The following is an 18,802-nucleotide window of genomic DNA, read 5'->3' on the forward strand; positions in this document are numbered from 1 at the left end:
TCGGAATTCCTAGAGAAGTTTATTTTGGAATTCCCATTTTCGAGAATATTCCTCCAGCACTTCCTTCTGGGATTTCTCCAAGGATTTTTTTTTTGTTTTCCATTAGAAAATTCCTCCTTATTGTGTTCCTTCAAAGATCCCTCCAATAATTCATTCCGGAGTTCTTTCTTAGATTCCTCCAAAAGCTCCTTCTGAGATTTCTCCAGGAGTTATTTTTTTTTTCTAAGGTTTTTCTAAAAGTTAATCCATGGTTTCCTTCAGGAGTTCTTTCAAGGTTTTTTCTCCTCTCTTCCACCCAGCAGTTTCTTTAGACATCTCTACAGGGATTTTAACCGGAATTTCTTTTGAGATTCCATCAGAACTTATTTCTGTGTTTCCTAAAAAAGTTTCTTTCGGGATTCCTCCTTCTTGACTTCCTTCAGGAATTCACTCAAATATACATTCCAAGATCTCGGTAGGTAACCCCTCCGGTATTCTTTCAAAACCCTCCCAGGAGTTACTTCTGTGATTCCTCCAGGTGTTCCATTTTGGATTCCTTCAGGAATTCCTTCATGGATTCTTCTGGGATTCCTCGAGGACTTCCTTCTAGGATTTAACCAGGTTTTTTTTTTCTCGGGACTCCTTCAGTAACTTTTTCCAGCATCCCTCCATTCACTCCATCCAGGATATTTTAGAATTCTGCGAGGAATTCCTTTACGGAATCCTCCCATAGTTGCTTCTGGAATTCCTCCAGGATTTTCTTTCTTAGATTTCACCAGGAGTTATATCCAGATAATCTTTTGTGATTCCCCAAAAGTTATTTTCGTGATTGCTTCAGAAATTCCTTACGGGATTGTTTCAATTATCTCTTGCGTGCTTTCTTCAGAAATTAAACCAGGAGTTCCTTCTGACAATCTACAAATATCTCCATCTAAGATTCCTCCAGAAGTTTATTCAAGGTTTCTCCGAAAGCTTCATCTAATTTTTTCCAGGTACTCCTCACGGAATTTCTTTTGAAATTTCTCTATTTCCTTTCATGATTGTTCCAGGAGTTCCTTCTGAAATTCTTCTGGAAGTTCATTCAAGGATTGCTTCTGAGATTCCTCCAGATCCCTTTGAAATGTTTTCAGAAGTTTTTTTTTCTGGGATTCTCAGTAGGAATTCCTGTGGAAATGTTATCCTTCTCCTGTTTGGGAAACCTATGAAGAACACAATGATAAATTCCTCACAAAGTTGCTAGAGCAGTTCCTTAAGAAATTGTTGGATGAATTCTTCGAGGAAGCTCTTGGAATCTTGCCGTAATGCCAAAAGTTTAGAAAAATTTTCCTTTGTAACCTTAGCGGCGTGCAGTGCTCTCTATATCAAGCAGCAAACTATTGGTCTTGAGAAGCATTTCAGCGAAATTGATTTTTGTCTGCAAACACAATATATTATTCTTTACGCAGGATTTCAAACCCACTTTCTCAGATACAGTTGTTGCGTCCGATAGCTGCATGTCTTATGAAATGAAGCCGGCATTTATTTCCATTATTTGTTATTTACAATAATGTGAATGGAAATAAATCATGGGTTTTTTTTTATTTACTGGATAATAATACTTAGTGCAAGTAAAAAGTTTAATAATTATGAATTTTTTGTTTTCCATAGGCCTAGTAGAAAGCTACGTAGCATATCACAAACCCCTACCCCCCTATCGTCACACTTCGTCACAAAATCACAAACACCCCCCTCCCTCCCAAAAAGCTACGTCATTTATGGACGACCCCTAAGCTGAGATGCAGGCTTTGTCCCAGTGAGGACGTTACGCCAAGAAGAGGAGAGGAGGAATTTCAAGGCAAATCAAGATATTTCCAGTCAGGAAATGGTTGCTGCTCGTACAGTATAATCTAATTCAGCGAAGGATTCTAAAATTTTTTGTCATCTTCTTCATTAAATCCGTGAAAGTAATGATAATACGGTCCAGGGGGTCCAAAATATATGGGGGTCCAAATTATATTGGTTACCCTACTTAGCGCGCTCGACATAGTTCCATCATGCCGCTCGAAGTGTTGCCACAAATAATGCTTAGTTTGCGAAACCCGGTTATCTGGCTGGTGGGGTATGGGAGCCTAGCTTCAACTGTAAATACTCAGACCTCGACTCAGACTTATACGTGGGCGATCCAATATATGAAGGGTTATCCAAAACGCTGTGGAGAATTCCCAAAGCGCATTCTCCTAATGCTAGTAAGCCTAAGATGCCAGATAACAGGAGGAAAATGACAAGATAATATAACATTATATGGTTTATGTAATGTAAACCAATACAACATAACAAAAGAGAACGATTCAAAACCATTGAATTAAATGTATAACTAGTAGTGAAACTACAATTAAAAACAATATATTTACGGTACATTTTATTGTTTGAAACCATATGTGTACCATATAATGTACGGTTTATTAAAACCCACGTATCAGTATTCATAACAATTCATTTACTATATAATGTATGGTTTTGCAAAAAAATATATATGGAGAAAAATATTTTTTTATATTGTTACGATGCTTAACCACCCGTATAGTATATTGTAAAAATCTTATTTACAATTTACTGTATGGTGTCTACATTACATTTTATTGTTTTTGTATTTTTATTTTTACAGTGGTGTCTATTGTAAAAATATGGTTTTAAATAGCTTGCTGAAGCTTGATTGACCGCCCGTGGATGCTACTCCAGTATCGCCAGACCACCTACACTCACACAAGGACCAATGAGATAACTGCCGGGGACTAGCAGGCATCTTCAGTGTGTGAGCGTTGGTGATCTTCTTATTTTTAGGCGACAATGGCGCCTGCCACGTCAGGTTGCAGGTCAATGTGGGGAAGGGGTAAGGAAGTGATGATTGCAATCGTTTGTATCCACATCTGGCCGAATATACCTCTGCGCCAGCACAAATTCATGCGGATGTTGGAGTGTTGGTGGGAATTGGTTGGCAGAAGGTTCACACATTGGTTTGTGGATATCAGGGGAAGGTGATAGAATTGTGTGTTTTTATTATTTTTGAAGATGTGCGGTACAGTTCGCATGATTGCATAACTTGCAGGCGTTTTCTAATAGGATTGTGACACTGTGCTGTGAAAGTTTGGAAGGAATGGAAACGGCTTTTTCAACCCGTTTCTGTTCTAGCGACGGCTATGAACATGTTTATATACATTAGTTGTATATGTAGAGAGCAGAGAGAAAGTATATAGAAAGATACAAAGTAGGAGGAAAGTGACGGGCCAGGGATTGAACCCAGCACGCTTATTTTGTATTTAGGAGTTCGGTACTTTTTTCTACCGGGCTCAAACTGTAAACCATGGGATTGGCGAAAAATCAGTATTTATATTGGAAAGAATACGAACTTCAGTAAAATTCTTCCAATTTTACTGAGTTCGGTAATTTTTGGTGCTAGTTTTTCAGTAATAATCATGCTTTGAGCATGAGCATGAGCATAGATGACCGCACAATTCGTAGTTGCTACTCCGTGATTGACCAGAGCAATCGAAATTGCACAAGGAACCAATGAATAGGGCTTGGGACTAGCTTACTATTCTCAATGTACACAGGTCGAGAGCTCTCAACTTTAATAAGGTCAATAACGGCGCCGGCCACGTCCTTACGGTCATCGAGGATGGAAGGGAATGTTAGTAAGACAAACGTTGTTATAAAGACCGCGAATCGCTGCATCTCCACGTTTGTCTCAGGAAGGATTTTTTTTTGTTAGTAGGGTAAGGTACATTGTCAGTCCGGGAGTCACCTATGGTTGGTGATATGATTTGACAATGGATCAATATACACAAACCGCCGTTAACAACCGACCACTTTTCGACGCAAGAACTAGCCAAAAAGAAAATTCTATCGCGCGTCTCCACTCCACTAGGGAGCAGAAACCTTTAGTCTATTCCACACAGAAATACACTGAACGCGAATCACTTGTCGGCGCCCGGATTTTTTCTCGACCGGCGAACCCGAAGTAACATTTTTCACTCTTTTGTGTAAATGCAAAAAATGAAAGAAAATATTTATTATCAACTAAAAGTGTATTCGAAACTAGCGCCGAAGGGAAGCGAAAAATTCGGAAACGACTCGAACCACGGCGCGCGCACACTCCAGTAATAATCATGCTTTACCGAAAAAGAGAAAAAGTCAGTAGACACAAGCACCGACTTTTCGGTAATCATTGTGATTTTACTGAGTTTTCGCTAATATGAAACCAAAACAAACTGCTGCACTGGGAAGTACCTGTCAAACAGAATCGTCATTGCATTTCTCAACAGCAGCAGAGCAGCTGCAGAAAAATGCCGTCGACTTCGCTCTTCACATAATTATTTCAACGGAATGCCTCCTGAACGGACAGCAGGCTCGAGTTTTTTGTGACCCGCCAACTTCTAGGTAAGTAATGGATAAATTTGTGAAAGGGTGATTACACTGGCACTACCGAAACAGATCGGAAATGAAGCTTACAAAGCTTCTCCCGCTGGATTCTTCCAGCTTGAAATGAATTAGACGGGCTCCAGTCAGCACCAACGCCGGTACATTCCCATGCCGTGTAATCACTACTCCGAATATGCTCTATTATTCAACCAAAAGTTGGCGGGGACGCATAAATGTTCGAACATTTTGTCCGTTTTTATGAATGGTAATCCGAATTAAATAAAAAACAGAATTGTAAAACTGGGGTGCGGCAAGCGGGAAACAATCCAAGAAACTGAGTAACTCAGTAATCTTAAGTAAATAATCAATGTACTGAAAGTCAGTAAAATATTTTTACAAAAAATACTGACTAACTCGGTAATGTTTTGACAGATGACCAATTTACCAATTTACTGACTTTTCAGTATTTATTAGAAATATTACCGAGTAGTCAGCAGTTCAAAACCCCAGTAAAATTTTACCGAACTCGGTAATCTAAACTAGCTGTGAGGACCTTCTGTATATAGATCAGAAGCGGTAGCCACTAGACCACCAAACCCGTCTTGTAAAAATATGGTTTTAAATAGTACTGTTACAATACAACGTTCGGTTTTTCTACTGTATTTTTTATTCGGGCAGCGCGTACGGAACTCATCTCGGTCTTCAACACTTCTGGTTTGACTTCCCACCCGGCAACAAAAAAATAATGGTTAAAACATTCATATGTGGGGCATTAGTACCGTCGATAACGAAACAGTGCTAAACATAGATTTTTGTTTTAATTTTTCGTGTTGCACGTATTAAAATGTGCAAATGCAAATAAACAGCACATGCATTTATGTAACTTTAGCAATGGCTATCAACGTGCTGCAATATATGGCACTAATTTAATTTTAGTGGGGCTCTTTTCGCCTTTAATATTGCTTAAATGAGGTGTTTAAAGTAATGCAGCATTATATTCACAATTTTAAATATCAATATATGGCAGAATTGATGCACTTATATACGGCTTCACGGTTACTTGGGTAGCGAGCATTGGGCGCGTCCGAGGATGAAGAGCGGCAGCCACAAAACGAGTATGAGCCTCTGCACGAATCTGGTGTACTGCTCACTCCCACAGAAAATTTGAAAACAGCGCGCACAGTAAAAGTCAAATGTGACTTTTACTGTGCGCGCTGTTTTCAAATTTTCTGTGGGAGTGAGCAGGACAGGGCAAATTCGTACAGAGGCTCATTGTGGCGTACTAGTGTTGATTATGTCTTGTCTTAAATGTGATGTAGAACAAATAAATGTATGTATGTTTCGAAGGTAACATGATAGGGACTCGTTTAACGAGAAAAAAACGATATTATATTCTTTTTGTTCAATAGTTATTTGATAGACTGTTAGGTGCGAACTTTTGCCCGCATTACTGTAGTACAATAATAATTTTAATAAGTGTAAGAAAGGTTCTGTTCACTATACACAGTTACAAAAAATCACCGACTTCGGTAATGTTTTACCGAAATCTCAACCGTTAAGTTTGTTTTACAGGAAAAAATCGGTAAAGGTAGCAACTTTTACCGAAATTCGTTAGAGTTTGACAGATAAACGATAACATTTTACCGAAATTTGGTAAATTTTTACAGAATTTCGTTAAATATCCATTACCGATCGCTCAGCGGTTGAGATTTCGGTAAAAATTACCGAACGCGATTAGCTGTGTAGGTGGATTAAATCAGATTTTTATAATTTTATTTGCTTTACATGAGCTACAATAGGGCAGATCGATGAAGTACTAGATTTGTAGTAATGAGCTGAATTTTAGTATGGTGAGAAGGTCAATTCTCCGTTTCTGCAATAAAATGGTGCAAAAAGCGTGGGTATTATGATTCCTTGCCTAATTTGATGCTGTTTGAGCAAAACTTTGGGCAACAGTGTTGTTGTTTTCTTCATTTCTTGCAACATAAACAACATAGTTATCCAAAGTGTTGCTCAAACAGCATCAAATTAGGCAAGGAATCATAATACCCACGCTTTTTGCACCATTTTATTGCAGAAACGGAGAATTGACCTTCTCACCATACCAAAATTCAGCTCATTACTACAAATCTAGTACTACACCGAACGTGCCCCATTAATGCTGCAAATGGCTCTAGGTCGAATTAAAGATTATTTGCGAACATATAAATACTACAATATCCAGTCAGGTTTTTTAACGCGGGGGATATGTAACCACATAAAACGAAGTTCGAAAGTTAAAAAAAATCGCACCATTTCTCGACGAATCATGTAAAAATTAAACGATGAAAAAAAATGTATGGAGTTTTCATTAACGCAGCCGCGTAAATAGAAACCGCGTAAAAAGACCTGGACTGTTTTTTTTAGAAGGCTCGAATAGTGTATTGTGGATTTATCGGCTACTTGTATTCTACCGGTTACTTAATACCGCGGACAGACATGTGATACGAGTGTGATTCCTGTAGTATAAGTAGCCGTTACAAAGTAGCCGTATTCATATAAAAATCAACTTGATTGTCAAAAAATAAATGTCGCTGAGAAGCTAGTGGCAACGAGGAATAGTGCATACAATAAAAATGTTTAAAATCATTTTTAAGTTACTCTTTATAAAACGGCTTTGGAGGCCATACTGAAGCGACCGGTAGAAAATACAAGTAGCTGGTAAATTCACAAAATCATAGTTTCTCTAAGATCCTGTTAGTAAGATTAGTAAAAAAAGCATTGCTAGCGTACCGACACCGGTTTAGGTTTAGGGAAACTATTTGTTGCGACGGTATCGCATGTATTTGGGGCGAAACTGGCAACTGCTCTACCCAATAAGAATTAATTGAATGTACTAGAATTTTAAAAAGATTTAGTTCTATTTTTTATGAACATTAACAGTATGTTGAATGACAGCTTCCATATTGTGAAAAAAAACGCAAGAACAGGCAAAAATAGTTTTTTTTAATTGAAATAATCACTGGTCAAAAAGAAGCACAGTGCTGATCAGGTCATATTCATGATTTTTTAGGAAAATTACTTTTTCTTTTTTGTTCCTGTTGAAAATTTATGGATTTTATTATTGCGATCAAATTATAATGAGAACAACTAGGCGTAAAAATAACAAATAGCCAAAATATCTCACTATGGCCAAAATTCATTACAATGGTAGATAAATCTTTTTGTCCTTTTTACACCATAAGAATCAAAAACGGATTTGTATGTTTTCATCCAAGCATAATCATTCATTTCTAATTGCAACAGACTGGAAGCCATTACCCCGGAAGTATAAAAAACGCTTGGTTTCGAGCCATAATCCCGAATATCAAGTAGTTCGCAGCAATATAATTTGTCTGATTAAGAGATATAAGATAACGTGCATCTCGATTATTTTTTTTTATCTATTTGTTAGTCGATTCAAGATCTGTTTGCAGTTAACAAAAGATACAATATGCTATTTTTTAAGCATTCCATACAAGATTCTACGGAGTATCTGGTGCTTTAACCTAAAGGCCAATGATGCTATTCTGGAAACCAATTTAGTGTCAAATCCACAATATTTTGTTGAATGACCAAAAGTCACCACAATCACACAAAATAAATATGTTAAGTACCATTAATAAAGCCCGAATAAAGCAATAATTTTAATGTGTGTAAGAAGAATTCTGTTTACCATAGGTGGATTGAATAATGTTTTTTGTGATATTTCGGCTTGGGAAAACTAGTGTCTCCCCAAAACAACTACTTACCCTCTGTCATACAAACTGCAATAAGGCACTTCGTTTTGCCGAATGTATTCCCAGATATCGGAACAATTCCAATCTAGTAGTGGACTTATTCGCATTAACTTTGGCCATCCAGGGTCTGTTTCCTAGCAATGATAGACCACAATCGTTACCATTAAACATTTGAAATTTGATGTTTTTTCGTGTTCGGTACGTTTGGCTATTAAAAATAAGAAACACTTGGCATAAACGACGTTCGGAATAATGGACATTTGGCATAAAAACGGTTTTTGTGAATAATTAACTACATACTTCCGCCACATACCCCTACAAAGATTTGTGGTAGCCGATATATCTTTAAGATAATTATTAATTATAATCAATGTATTCAGATTTGCAAACTTAAATAATACGATCTGATTATTTTTACAGATATAAACTATTATAATTTGTCATACTGCACAGCAAAACATAGTTTTAAAATAATGCTGCTCTCAACTACAGATGTTTTCAGGCGTTACTACTGATCATAAAAAATGAGAAAATTAAAAAAAATATTGCGAGTATTGATATCGTTTGCGCAATGTTTTGACAATGTCGGCAATATTCTCATTCTCAAGAAATTCCAGACATTCGAATAGACAACTCACTACTTATTGTCGTCGCGGTTGAAACCCGAAGTTTCCCCACATCCGACAATCGAATTTTCTCAAAATCCATACGTGAAATCCAACGTCGGACGTAGTGCACTGGACAGCGGGCCTGGCCCTCTATCCAGCGCACTGTACCCGACGTACGTCCGACACACGATTTAGGAGATAAGTCGATTTTCGCGTGTCAAAAATTCCGATTTTCAACTACACGAACAATATCTACAGAATTCTTCAACAGTACAAATATTCCATATGGTAAGTAATTACAAAAGCGCGAGGCTCAAACCTTCATAGACTATGCATGAACTTTAAGCTACAGTCGGCTGGTTAACAGAAGAGAGCTCCGGCAATCTTCTGCCAGTTTTAAGTCTTGTAAAATGACTTTGTTCCCTGTGCGTTGATTTGTTGTACAAAAGCGTCCAGGACTTTTTTTTATTCCGGCTTTGAGCCATTTTCGCTCGCAGTCAAACGGAGAGTAGGGATAAAATCCGGCCTACCCGTGTGCGGTTTGTAGTCGATCGGGCAGAGTACCGGACCGCCGACACTCCCCCTCCGCCCTTATAATCCGGCGAAGAAAAGGAGAGCGTATCGTCGACGATTGTCCAAGAGAACCACCAACAACGAAGAAAACCTGCGCAGGTACGTCAATCATGGCCATGATAAAACACATAAACCATAAACCATTTAACGAGCATATTGTGAAAAATAATATACGTTAGAACGAATTTTGTTTGATGTTCTTAGTTTTATCGTTTTTTTTTCATTTAAATAAATTCACTTCAGCAACCCCTAAATGTTAAATTTTTTATGTTAATTCGGATTTGGTGTCAATCCGTTATTGTTTCAGTTCGTACGTTTTGTGTGCTAGATTTAGTGCGTTTGGGGATTTAGTCGAGTCAGCGGCCGTTCGAGAAAGCCCTTGAGAGTAGAGTCGTCCCATTAGTCGGGCAAACCTAGATTTTAACCGGTGGTCTCTCGTTCGTTAGAGTGGCGCAAAAGCCACCGAATTTTGAAAAATTGGCATATTGAGTTCTCCAAATTTTATCTCACGAAACCTAATGCAAGCCTATCCATATACGGGAGAACAAAAGTTGTTTACAAAGTTCTTACAAATTCTTAACACAGGAAATTTGAACACAAACCACTACCACACAGACATCTGGATTGGTCAATAATAAATTACGTCAATATTGTCGCGCTTATCTTTTATTAGAGTCCGGCGGCGTTCGTACGCTCGCAAGGCATACAGTCGCAGTGACACTTGCAAGGCAAAACAAAAGGAAATATGTTCCCGCCCATGCCCAAAACAAAAGCACGTGGATTTCACGTAGTGACAGATGTTTTTTGATTGAATTTGTATTATTTGTGATAAACGGCAAGAGTAGCTGAGTGAGATGAATGTGCTTGCTGTCAAATCCCATATAATGGGATTGAATTCTATTGGAATCTGGTGACGCTGTTATGGCAGATAATCACCATAATCTGATTTTTCTCGAGAGGCATAATACAATAAAATTCCACAATCATCATCGAGGTGAACATAGGTTATTATTGTTTATTGGTGCATCAATAGATAGTATTTTACAATTTTTTTCAAAAAAAAATTCCGTTTGCAGGAACTTTGTCGCGATACAAATCTAGTCAAGTATTTAAAAAAATCGACAGGGTAGCTGTTCAAAAGGCAGTTTTGACGTGTGAAATACATAGTTTCTTAACCCGTGATAATGTTGGTGCTAGTTTTAAATGTATAGGCATCGAATTGAAAACTTCAATACCTTTATAAAATAGGGGATTTGGTAGAATGATCTGGGTGTTCTTACACACTTAAATTATATCGCCGACCTCAGCAAACGAATTGCCGAGAATCCAGTGATAATTTTCACTGAATCTCGGTAAAAGTTTTACCGAGATGTCGTTAAAACTTTGCCGAGATCTCGGTAATCCAACTTTTTACCGAAATCTCGGCAAAGTTCACCGAGACTCGGTAATGGTTCACCGAAATCTCGGTAAAAATTTTACCGATAATCAGTAAATATTTTACCGAGATATCAGCTGTTGGATTCTCGGTAAACCATTACCGAGATCAATTTCTGAATTTAAATGTGTACATCATCCGCGATCCTCTCTCATTTTTTTTTTGATAACCGTACTGTAGTAATAGAGAGAGGAGAGAATGATTGAAGCGAAAAAAATGAGCCTTCTGATTGGCCAACTTAGTGGACAGCTAGAATGAACGACAAAAGCGAACATACAAAAAGAGCTGCGCATGCCGCATCGTGAATTCAGTTCAATTGATAGACGATAGTGGCACAGACAAACAGACGTAACTCTTAGAGGAAATTCATCAACAACTTTTGCCCGGTGTAATTTTCATGAGCACACTGCCACCTGTTGGTAGAATTGCGCGCGACACTGTCGGCTATGATGGATTTCGATTTGACGTTTTGCTGATACGCACACTACTAAACAAATTGCCTGTAATTTTCGTTTGCATCATTCAGCAACGTGTACACTGGCAAACGTCAAAGCGATCGAACACTAGCGCATCTGGTGGAACGATCGCGCAAATCAAATGAAATTTGAATTGATTGTTAAATGCATGTACCAAGCCGTTTTGAAGAGTGTTACGTCTGTTTAGCTGTGACGAACGGACGCAACAAAAGGTACCAGTAGCCAGTGGCATTTGCAGTAGGAAATCGCGCCACTCGATTGGCACCGGTGCAAGAAAATGCTACACCCAGATTGAGCTCGGTGTAGCAGGTACAAAGCTAGTTTTACCCATACATGCATATCGCTGAACTTGTATCGTGGTTTTCCCGCATAAACGATAACCATAAAATGTGCTTAACCACCCATTCGGGATACAATTAGAACAGTATGTGGTATTGTTGAACCGTCTACAGTACGGTCCGTGTATGGTGTTCGTTTATTAGGGTTGTTTTGGTAGGAATGATGATTTTCTTTTCGGCATTAAGTAAATAATTTTCTTGGATTATTTGTTTATTTTGAGATGCCTTTTTTTCCAAACAGCAAATCTGTACATTTAAAAAATATTTAAACTTGATCGGCTTTCAACTTCTGACGAATCTTCATAATTTATTAGTGAAATGAAATTTCAAAGAGTTGCTACAACGTTTATTTATCCCATCACTATTATTGTTCGGATTAGAACCAATTTTTTGCAGCAACGTTTATTTTGTGGTAGCTCAAACTGTAAATATAGTTTTATTAATTATTCATCCACTTTTTCGTTCATCATTTACTCACAATATTTGGTTGCTTCCCTCGCACACTACAACCACTTCCGTAGAGCTAATCCTTCCTTCACTTTCTCTCAAGCTTTTCTTCGAAAATGTTCTCCAACTACTCCTCAGTGTATTTAATTCCGATTTCTCTACCTCTAGGATACCGTCGAGATGAACCGGCCACTGGATTCGCCAATTTGGGAACCTTCAAAACAGATCGAAACAGCTTAAATAAAGAATAACTATTTACCTTGAACAAATTTCTTTACAATTATCCGAAAGCTTGTCTCCTTTTCCTCATCAAATTCACTAAATTCGCCTCAAATTTCACTACTTTTTCACCTTCTAACTAACAAACCAACTTTGCCGATATTTACAAATGGCTGTTTATCTAACTTCTCACTGTCTTCTATTTGTTTTTGTTATTGTAATGCTATTTATCTACCCTTCCTTATCTGCCCAAGCATTGAAGCGCAAGGACATAAATCGGCAACAACATTAGAGGTATGCCACCGCTCCGTCATGGTATTGGTGAGCGACAGTGGGCCGCGCGCGGTGTTAACACGCCCCAGCCCGTAACATCCTGTGATTCCTCAGAAATCCAGGTTTTACTATCTGATCTCCAACACCGCTAAATTCGCAACCGCTCGCCGGTACGATCCTTGGCCTGTGCGTACGATCACTTGCCTTACTCGTCCGTCAGGTCCTGGTATCACGTCTTCCACAATTCCTCGAATCCAATTCTTTCGGTGCTTCCCATCCACTAGAAAAACTAGATCATTCAGTTGTATCGGCTCCTTGTCTTCGAACCACTTGGTACGCCTGTTGATCAACGGCAAGTACTCTTTCAACCATCTCTCCCACATCTGGTTCGCTAGTTGTTGGGAACGCTTGTATGAATCACGTAAAGACGATGCCGTGTTCACTGTCTCGTCTACTATCGTGTCAGCGCTGGTAACCGACCCACGAAGGAAGTGGTTCGGTGTGATCGCTTCTCCATAAGTCGGTTCTTGTGGCATATATGTCAACGGTCGTGCATTGATCATATCTTCCGCTTCAACAATGGTGGTTATCAGTACTTCATCTGACAATGTCCGCCCATCATCCAATGCCTTCATCGCCTCCTTTACGGACCTCACCATCCGCTCCCAGATGCCGCCCATGTGCGGCGAAGCAGGCGGGTTGAAATGCCATGCTGTCGCAGCGGTCACGACTCTATCAGAACACTCTCCGTGGATTCTTCGCATTTCATTGTTGGCTCCTTTAAAACACGTTGCGTTGTCCGAATAGATTTCACTTGGAACACCTCGCCGACAGCTGAATCTACGGATGGCCATAAGGCAGGATTGCGTTGACAAGCTTGCGACAATTTCCAGGTGTACAGCGCGTATGGCCAGACATGTAAAAACTGCAACCCACCTTTTCTCCTTTCTGCGTCCAACCGTTACTTCAATTGGGCCCAGGTAGTCAACGCCCACCGAGTGGAAAGGTCGGACGTAGGCCGTCATTCGTGCAGCTGGAAGTGGAGCCATCAACGGGGGCTGTGGACGACACCTATACACCTTGCACCAGACGCATTCATTTACAACTTGGCGTACCGCAGTGCGAATATTTGGAATCCAAAATCTCTGGCGAAGCTCGTTCGTTACTGTCTCCCGATTTGCGTGTGCGAACTTCTCATGGTAGAACTGGATCACTTTTGCTGTCGTCGCATGTTTCCGAGGTAGGATGATCGGAAACTTTTTGTCGAAAGGCATTTCCTCAGACATTTCCATTCTGCCTCCCATTCGAAGAACTCCGTCATCATCTAGCACCGGCGACAATTTATAAAGACAACTCGTCTTCTTCACCGAATCCAAAATGCCACCAGATTTTTTGTTCAGATTTTTTGATAGAAGACTTATCTCATCTGGAAACCTATCGTGTTGTGCTTGCTTCCACAGTAGGACCTCTGCTTTTTGAAGCTCCTCCTTCTCCAATGAACGTTGGGTTGACGGCAACTGCGCAAGGATCATACGCTGTTGATTTTTCGAAGCTCGCACGGTGACCAATTGTTGGGAAGCTACTTTGCGTTTGCAGTTTTCGATAAATCTAATTACGTATGCTGTCACTCTCTGCAGTGTTGTCCAACGAGAGCATCGGTCGACATCGACTACACAGTGAAAGGACACAAACCCCTTAGCTTCTTCGCTCGTCTTCTCTATCGGTACATCGAGGGTTGGCCATTGGTCCTCTGGCTCGTAAAGGAACGGTGCACCTCTGAACCATTCGCTCTCACTATTCAATGTTCCATGTTGCCACTTTGTCAGCACGTCCGCCAGGTTCTGCTTGGTGGGAACCCATCGCCAGTCCGATGCTCGTGTCAACTCCAATATTTCTCCAATTCGGAATGCAACAAACTGTTTGTATTGATGTTGGTCAGCTCGGATCCAGCTCCACACCGTCCGTGAATCTGTCCACAGCACACACCGGCTTATTTTTAGCGAATGTGTATCTGTCATTGTCCTACTCATACGAGCTCCAAGAACCGCTGCCATTAGTTCCAAACGTGGAATAGACTGCTTCTTCAACGGTGCTACTTTTGATCGAGACATGGCCAGAGAACACCTAATAACTCCTCCGATGTTTACTCTAAGGAATGCGACACACCCATACGCATGTTCGCTGGCATCCGTGAAAATATGTACTTCAACCGATTCAGCTTCCGAGTACGAGTGGCGTCCAAGATAACATCTGGGTATACGGATGTTTTCTACCTCCGGCAGAAGACCAATCCAACGCTTCCACATTTCCCAACATTCGTCGTCGATAGCTTCGTCCCATTCGCATCCACTACGCCATAACTGCTGAACGATGATCCTTCCATGAATCGTAAATGGCGCCAACAGACCCAGCGGGTCAAAAAAACCCATGACGCAGCTAAGCACCGCACGTTTTGTCGGTCGCTTTTCACCGCTGAAGTATGGTAGATGTTGTTCTCGGGATTTTGTGGAGAAAGAAAACTCATCGCTTTGAGGGTTCCAAATCATTCCGAGCACTCGCTCCTGTATAGAGCTTTTATCTTCAGCGAAGTGGACTGTTGAAACCTGTTGCTGTTCACCTAGACTTTGGAGCACTTCCGGTGAGTTGGAAACCCAGTTTCTGATTTCAAATCCACCTTTTTGGTGGACAAACTTCACTTCTTTCGCACGACTGATTGCTTCCTCGATAGTGTCGACACTGTCGAAATAGTCGTCCACGTAATGACGCTTAACGATTGCCGCCGCTGCTTCCGGGAACTGTTCAGCGTATTCTTCCGCATTGCAGTTCTTTACATACTGCGCCGAACAAGGAGAACTTGTCGACCCAAATGTAGCGACGTCCATGATGTACACTCGAGGGGTTTCCTGTGGGTCGTCTCGAAAAAGGAATCGCTGAAACTGTTTATCCTCGTCAATAATCTTGATTTGATGATACATCTCCCGCAGATCGCCACCTATAGCCACTCGATGTTCACGGAATCCCACTATCACAGATACCAACGGAACTAACATATCTGGCCCTTTTAATAGCTGACTATTCAAAGACATACCTTGGACGGTAGCGGCAGCATCCCATACCAGACGTATCTTGTCGGGCTTCTTTGGGTTTAGCACAACGTTCAGTGGTAGATACCATACCTTATTGGGGTCCGCAACTGCAAGTTCGTTCGGGGTTGCTAGATGAGCGTAGCCTTTTCTCTGGTATTCCACAATCTGCGTGCGGACATTCTGCTGCAAACTCGAATTCTTCTCCAGCTTTTTCTCCAACTGCTTTAGTCGACGAAGGGCCATCGGGTAGCTGTCCGGAAACGATGGATCATCGGTCTTCCACAATAGACCGGTTTCAAAACGATCTCCGACACGCTTGGTAGTTCGTTCCAAAATTTCACGAGCTCTTTTTTCGTCGGCAGATTCAAGCTGAACAGTCACCACCGACTCTTCTACAGCGTAGTGGTTTTTCAGGAGGTCATGAAGGTCTTCGTTGGTGACGCCTTGATGAACATTCATGTATCCGTTGACTGCCGCTGCGGTCGATGATAGCTTCGGCCCGTACACCGTCCATCCGAGCTGACACCTTACTGCGATCGGTTCAGCGACTGTGCCGATCTTTGCTTCGCGTGGGGCAAAAGAGTGCAGGTTGTTTAACCCGATCAGCATTTCCGGACGTCCACTATAAGAGGAAATCGGCAACCCTCGAAGGTGACTGTACTGTTGACTCAACTCTTTCGCGTCTAGTGTCTGCGCTGGTAACATCAACTTGCTGACAGTATGGACTGCAGTTAGCAACCTCTTGTCCTCACCTCCTATAGCCGACACCCATACATTTGTCCTCGTAGAGTTACGCTCTACACGCTCGATGTCGGCCGTCCACTGGATGGTTAATTTTTCATGGACACCGACTACTCCTAAACGATCTGCAAGCCTCCTCTCAACGAGCGTCACCGACGCGCCTTCATCCAAAAAGGCTAGCACCGTGATCGATTTGTTTCCGCAGTGCAGACGGACCGGTATCATCCTGAACATCATCACGCTCTTTGTCCGGATATGAGCGCTGGTACCGACAACACTGTCTATGGGATGCAAGAGGGAATTGTGTGCTTGTCGGCACTCTCCGACGTTGCAGCGTAGTTTGAACTTACATTGTGCCGCGCCATGTTCGTTCAAGCAAACCTGACACAGCTTCCACTGTTCTACTACTTTCAATCGATCCGGATATGCCAAATTCCTGAAATCCTGGCAATACCGTAAACGGTGGTCAGTACGATTGCAGACTCTGCACGGCTTCAAATGTTTCCGTTCTACACCACCGGTTGGCGGCTCGTACGTCTGGCTTTCTACTTCGCTGTGGTTGAACATCGCTCCTTTCGATCTACTGCTTCCGGCACTGGGTCGCCCTTCACCGATGGGCTTGTTCACTGGTTTGTACTCAAAGCTAACATTCGCTTCGCATGCCTCCGACACAATTTCCGACAGAAAGTCTGTAAGGGTCCGGAGCGTAACCTTCTTCTTACCTCGTTTGAAGCGTACCCACTCACGCTTGTCATTGTCCGGCAACTTATCCACTAGATCCTGAACTAGTAAGGGGTTCACCAAGTGTTGCTTTAGATCGGCCGCCTCCAGGTGTTCACACAACTGCTCTACCGCCGTGCCGAATGGTATGAAGCTGGCTAGCTTCCCTGCCTTCGGCGGTTCTAGTCGACGAACCTTTTCCAGGTGGCTTTGCAGTAGTTGTTCTGGTCGACCGTACAGCTGGCGTAACTTGACGATTACTTTCGGAACTGACTTCGGAAGCAGTAGCTGACCTTGGACCATCTCAAGTGCCGGTCCTTTCAAGCACTCCTGCAGTCGCACCAAGTTCTCCACGTCGGTGTAACCGCAGGCTTCATTGGACGCTTGATATGTCCCATAGAAGAGCGGCCATTCTTCGGGTTTCCCGGAAAAGGTGGGTAACTTCTTGCTTATCGCGCTTCTCGCCGCCAGTTGCACCTTGGTAGGCCCAAGTCGAGGCTGCCCCAGCCCGTGTTGGCTCAGATTGTCGATGTTGCGCCTGGCTTTGCCGCTTAACTCGATCCGACTTGCTTTTCCAACCGACGAAACTTTGGATTCTTCACCAGAGGCACTGTCTTCTTCGTCGGAGTCATCGGTATCACTTCCTTCATCGTCGTCATCGGTATCAGTTTCTTCTTCGGATCCTTCGATTCGGGTGTTCTTCAATTTTTCCACATTTTGCTCCGTCAGCTTTCCAACCTCCGGGTTGCGTAACGGTGTTCTATTTGCTCCAGATACTCCTTCACCAACATCGGCATCTTGCTTCAACTTCTGCTTCTCCGAAGAGCATTTCAGCTTGGCCATTTCGTCGTCCAGGCTCTTCATACTTGCTTCGAACGAACGCTGCCTGGCTCGCATACGCTCTAGTTGCATTCTTCGTTCCCGCAGAATCTCTTCCTGCAACTGCTTCTCCCGTTCTTCTTCCTCTTCGCGCATCTGTTTCTCCAGCAACATCCGTCTTCGCTCCAACGACTGCCTAATTTCGTTTTCTTTCCGCTTCAATATCATTTCCGCATCCATTTCCTGCTCCTGACGCTTTTGACCCTCCTCCATCGCCTTTAGCTTTTGCTCCAGAGTGAGTGCCGCGTCGGATTTGACGCTGGAACGGTCCGACTCGTCACCGTTTTTCTTGGCGCGACTCGTCTTTTTCTTCTTCTTGGCTTGTTGACATTTATCGTCTGCGCAGAACCACTTTTTCTCCAACTCTGCTTCGGACGTTATACCGACGCATCGAATATGGAACCACTGCTGACAGCCATCACAACCAATCATCCGCTCGTTTTCAGTGGACACATCATCACATGCTGCGCACGGAGTTTCGGTGAAGTCAAGATCCTTTGCGTTTGGATCGGCCATGGCGCTTCAAGGGTTAATCCGTGCTCAAATATTTTTGAGTTTGTTCGGATTAGAACCAATTTTTTGCAGCAACGTTTATTTTGTGGTAGCTCAAACTGTAAATATAGTTTTATTAATTATTCATCCACTTTTTCGTTCATCATTTACTCACAATATTTGGTTGCTTCCCTCGCACACTACAACCACTTCCGTAGAGCTAATCCTTCCTTCACTTTCTCTCAAGCTTTTCTCCGAAAATGTTCTCCAACTACTCCTCAGTGTATTTAATTCCGATTTCTCTACCTCTAGGATACCGTCGAGATGAACCGGCCACTGGATTCGCCAATTTGGGAACCTTCAAAACAGATCGAAACAGC

General features: G+C 41.7%; 1 protein-coding gene across 2 annotated transcripts in view; it reads right to left on the reverse strand.

Annotated features, from left to right (window-relative positions):
• The window catches only part of LOC109411530 (cytoplasmic phosphatidylinositol transfer protein 1), a 171,428-nt gene that overhangs the window by 19,202 nt on the left and 133,424 nt on the right, over positions 1-18,802 (reverse strand). For both annotated transcript variants that reach the window (XM_029854077.2, XM_062851690.1), the window contains one exon: positions 8,148-8,269. In XM_029854077.2, coding sequence (XP_029709937.1) covers positions 8,148-8,269 — 122 coding nt within the window. The remainder of the gene's footprint in view (positions 1-8,147; positions 8,270-18,802) is intronic.

Source organism: Aedes albopictus, chromosome 2, assembly GCF_035046485.1.
Source record: "Aedes albopictus strain Foshan chromosome 2, AalbF5, whole genome shotgun sequence".
Classification (NCBI taxonomy): Eukaryota; Metazoa; Arthropoda; class Insecta; order Diptera; family Culicidae; genus Aedes; species Aedes albopictus.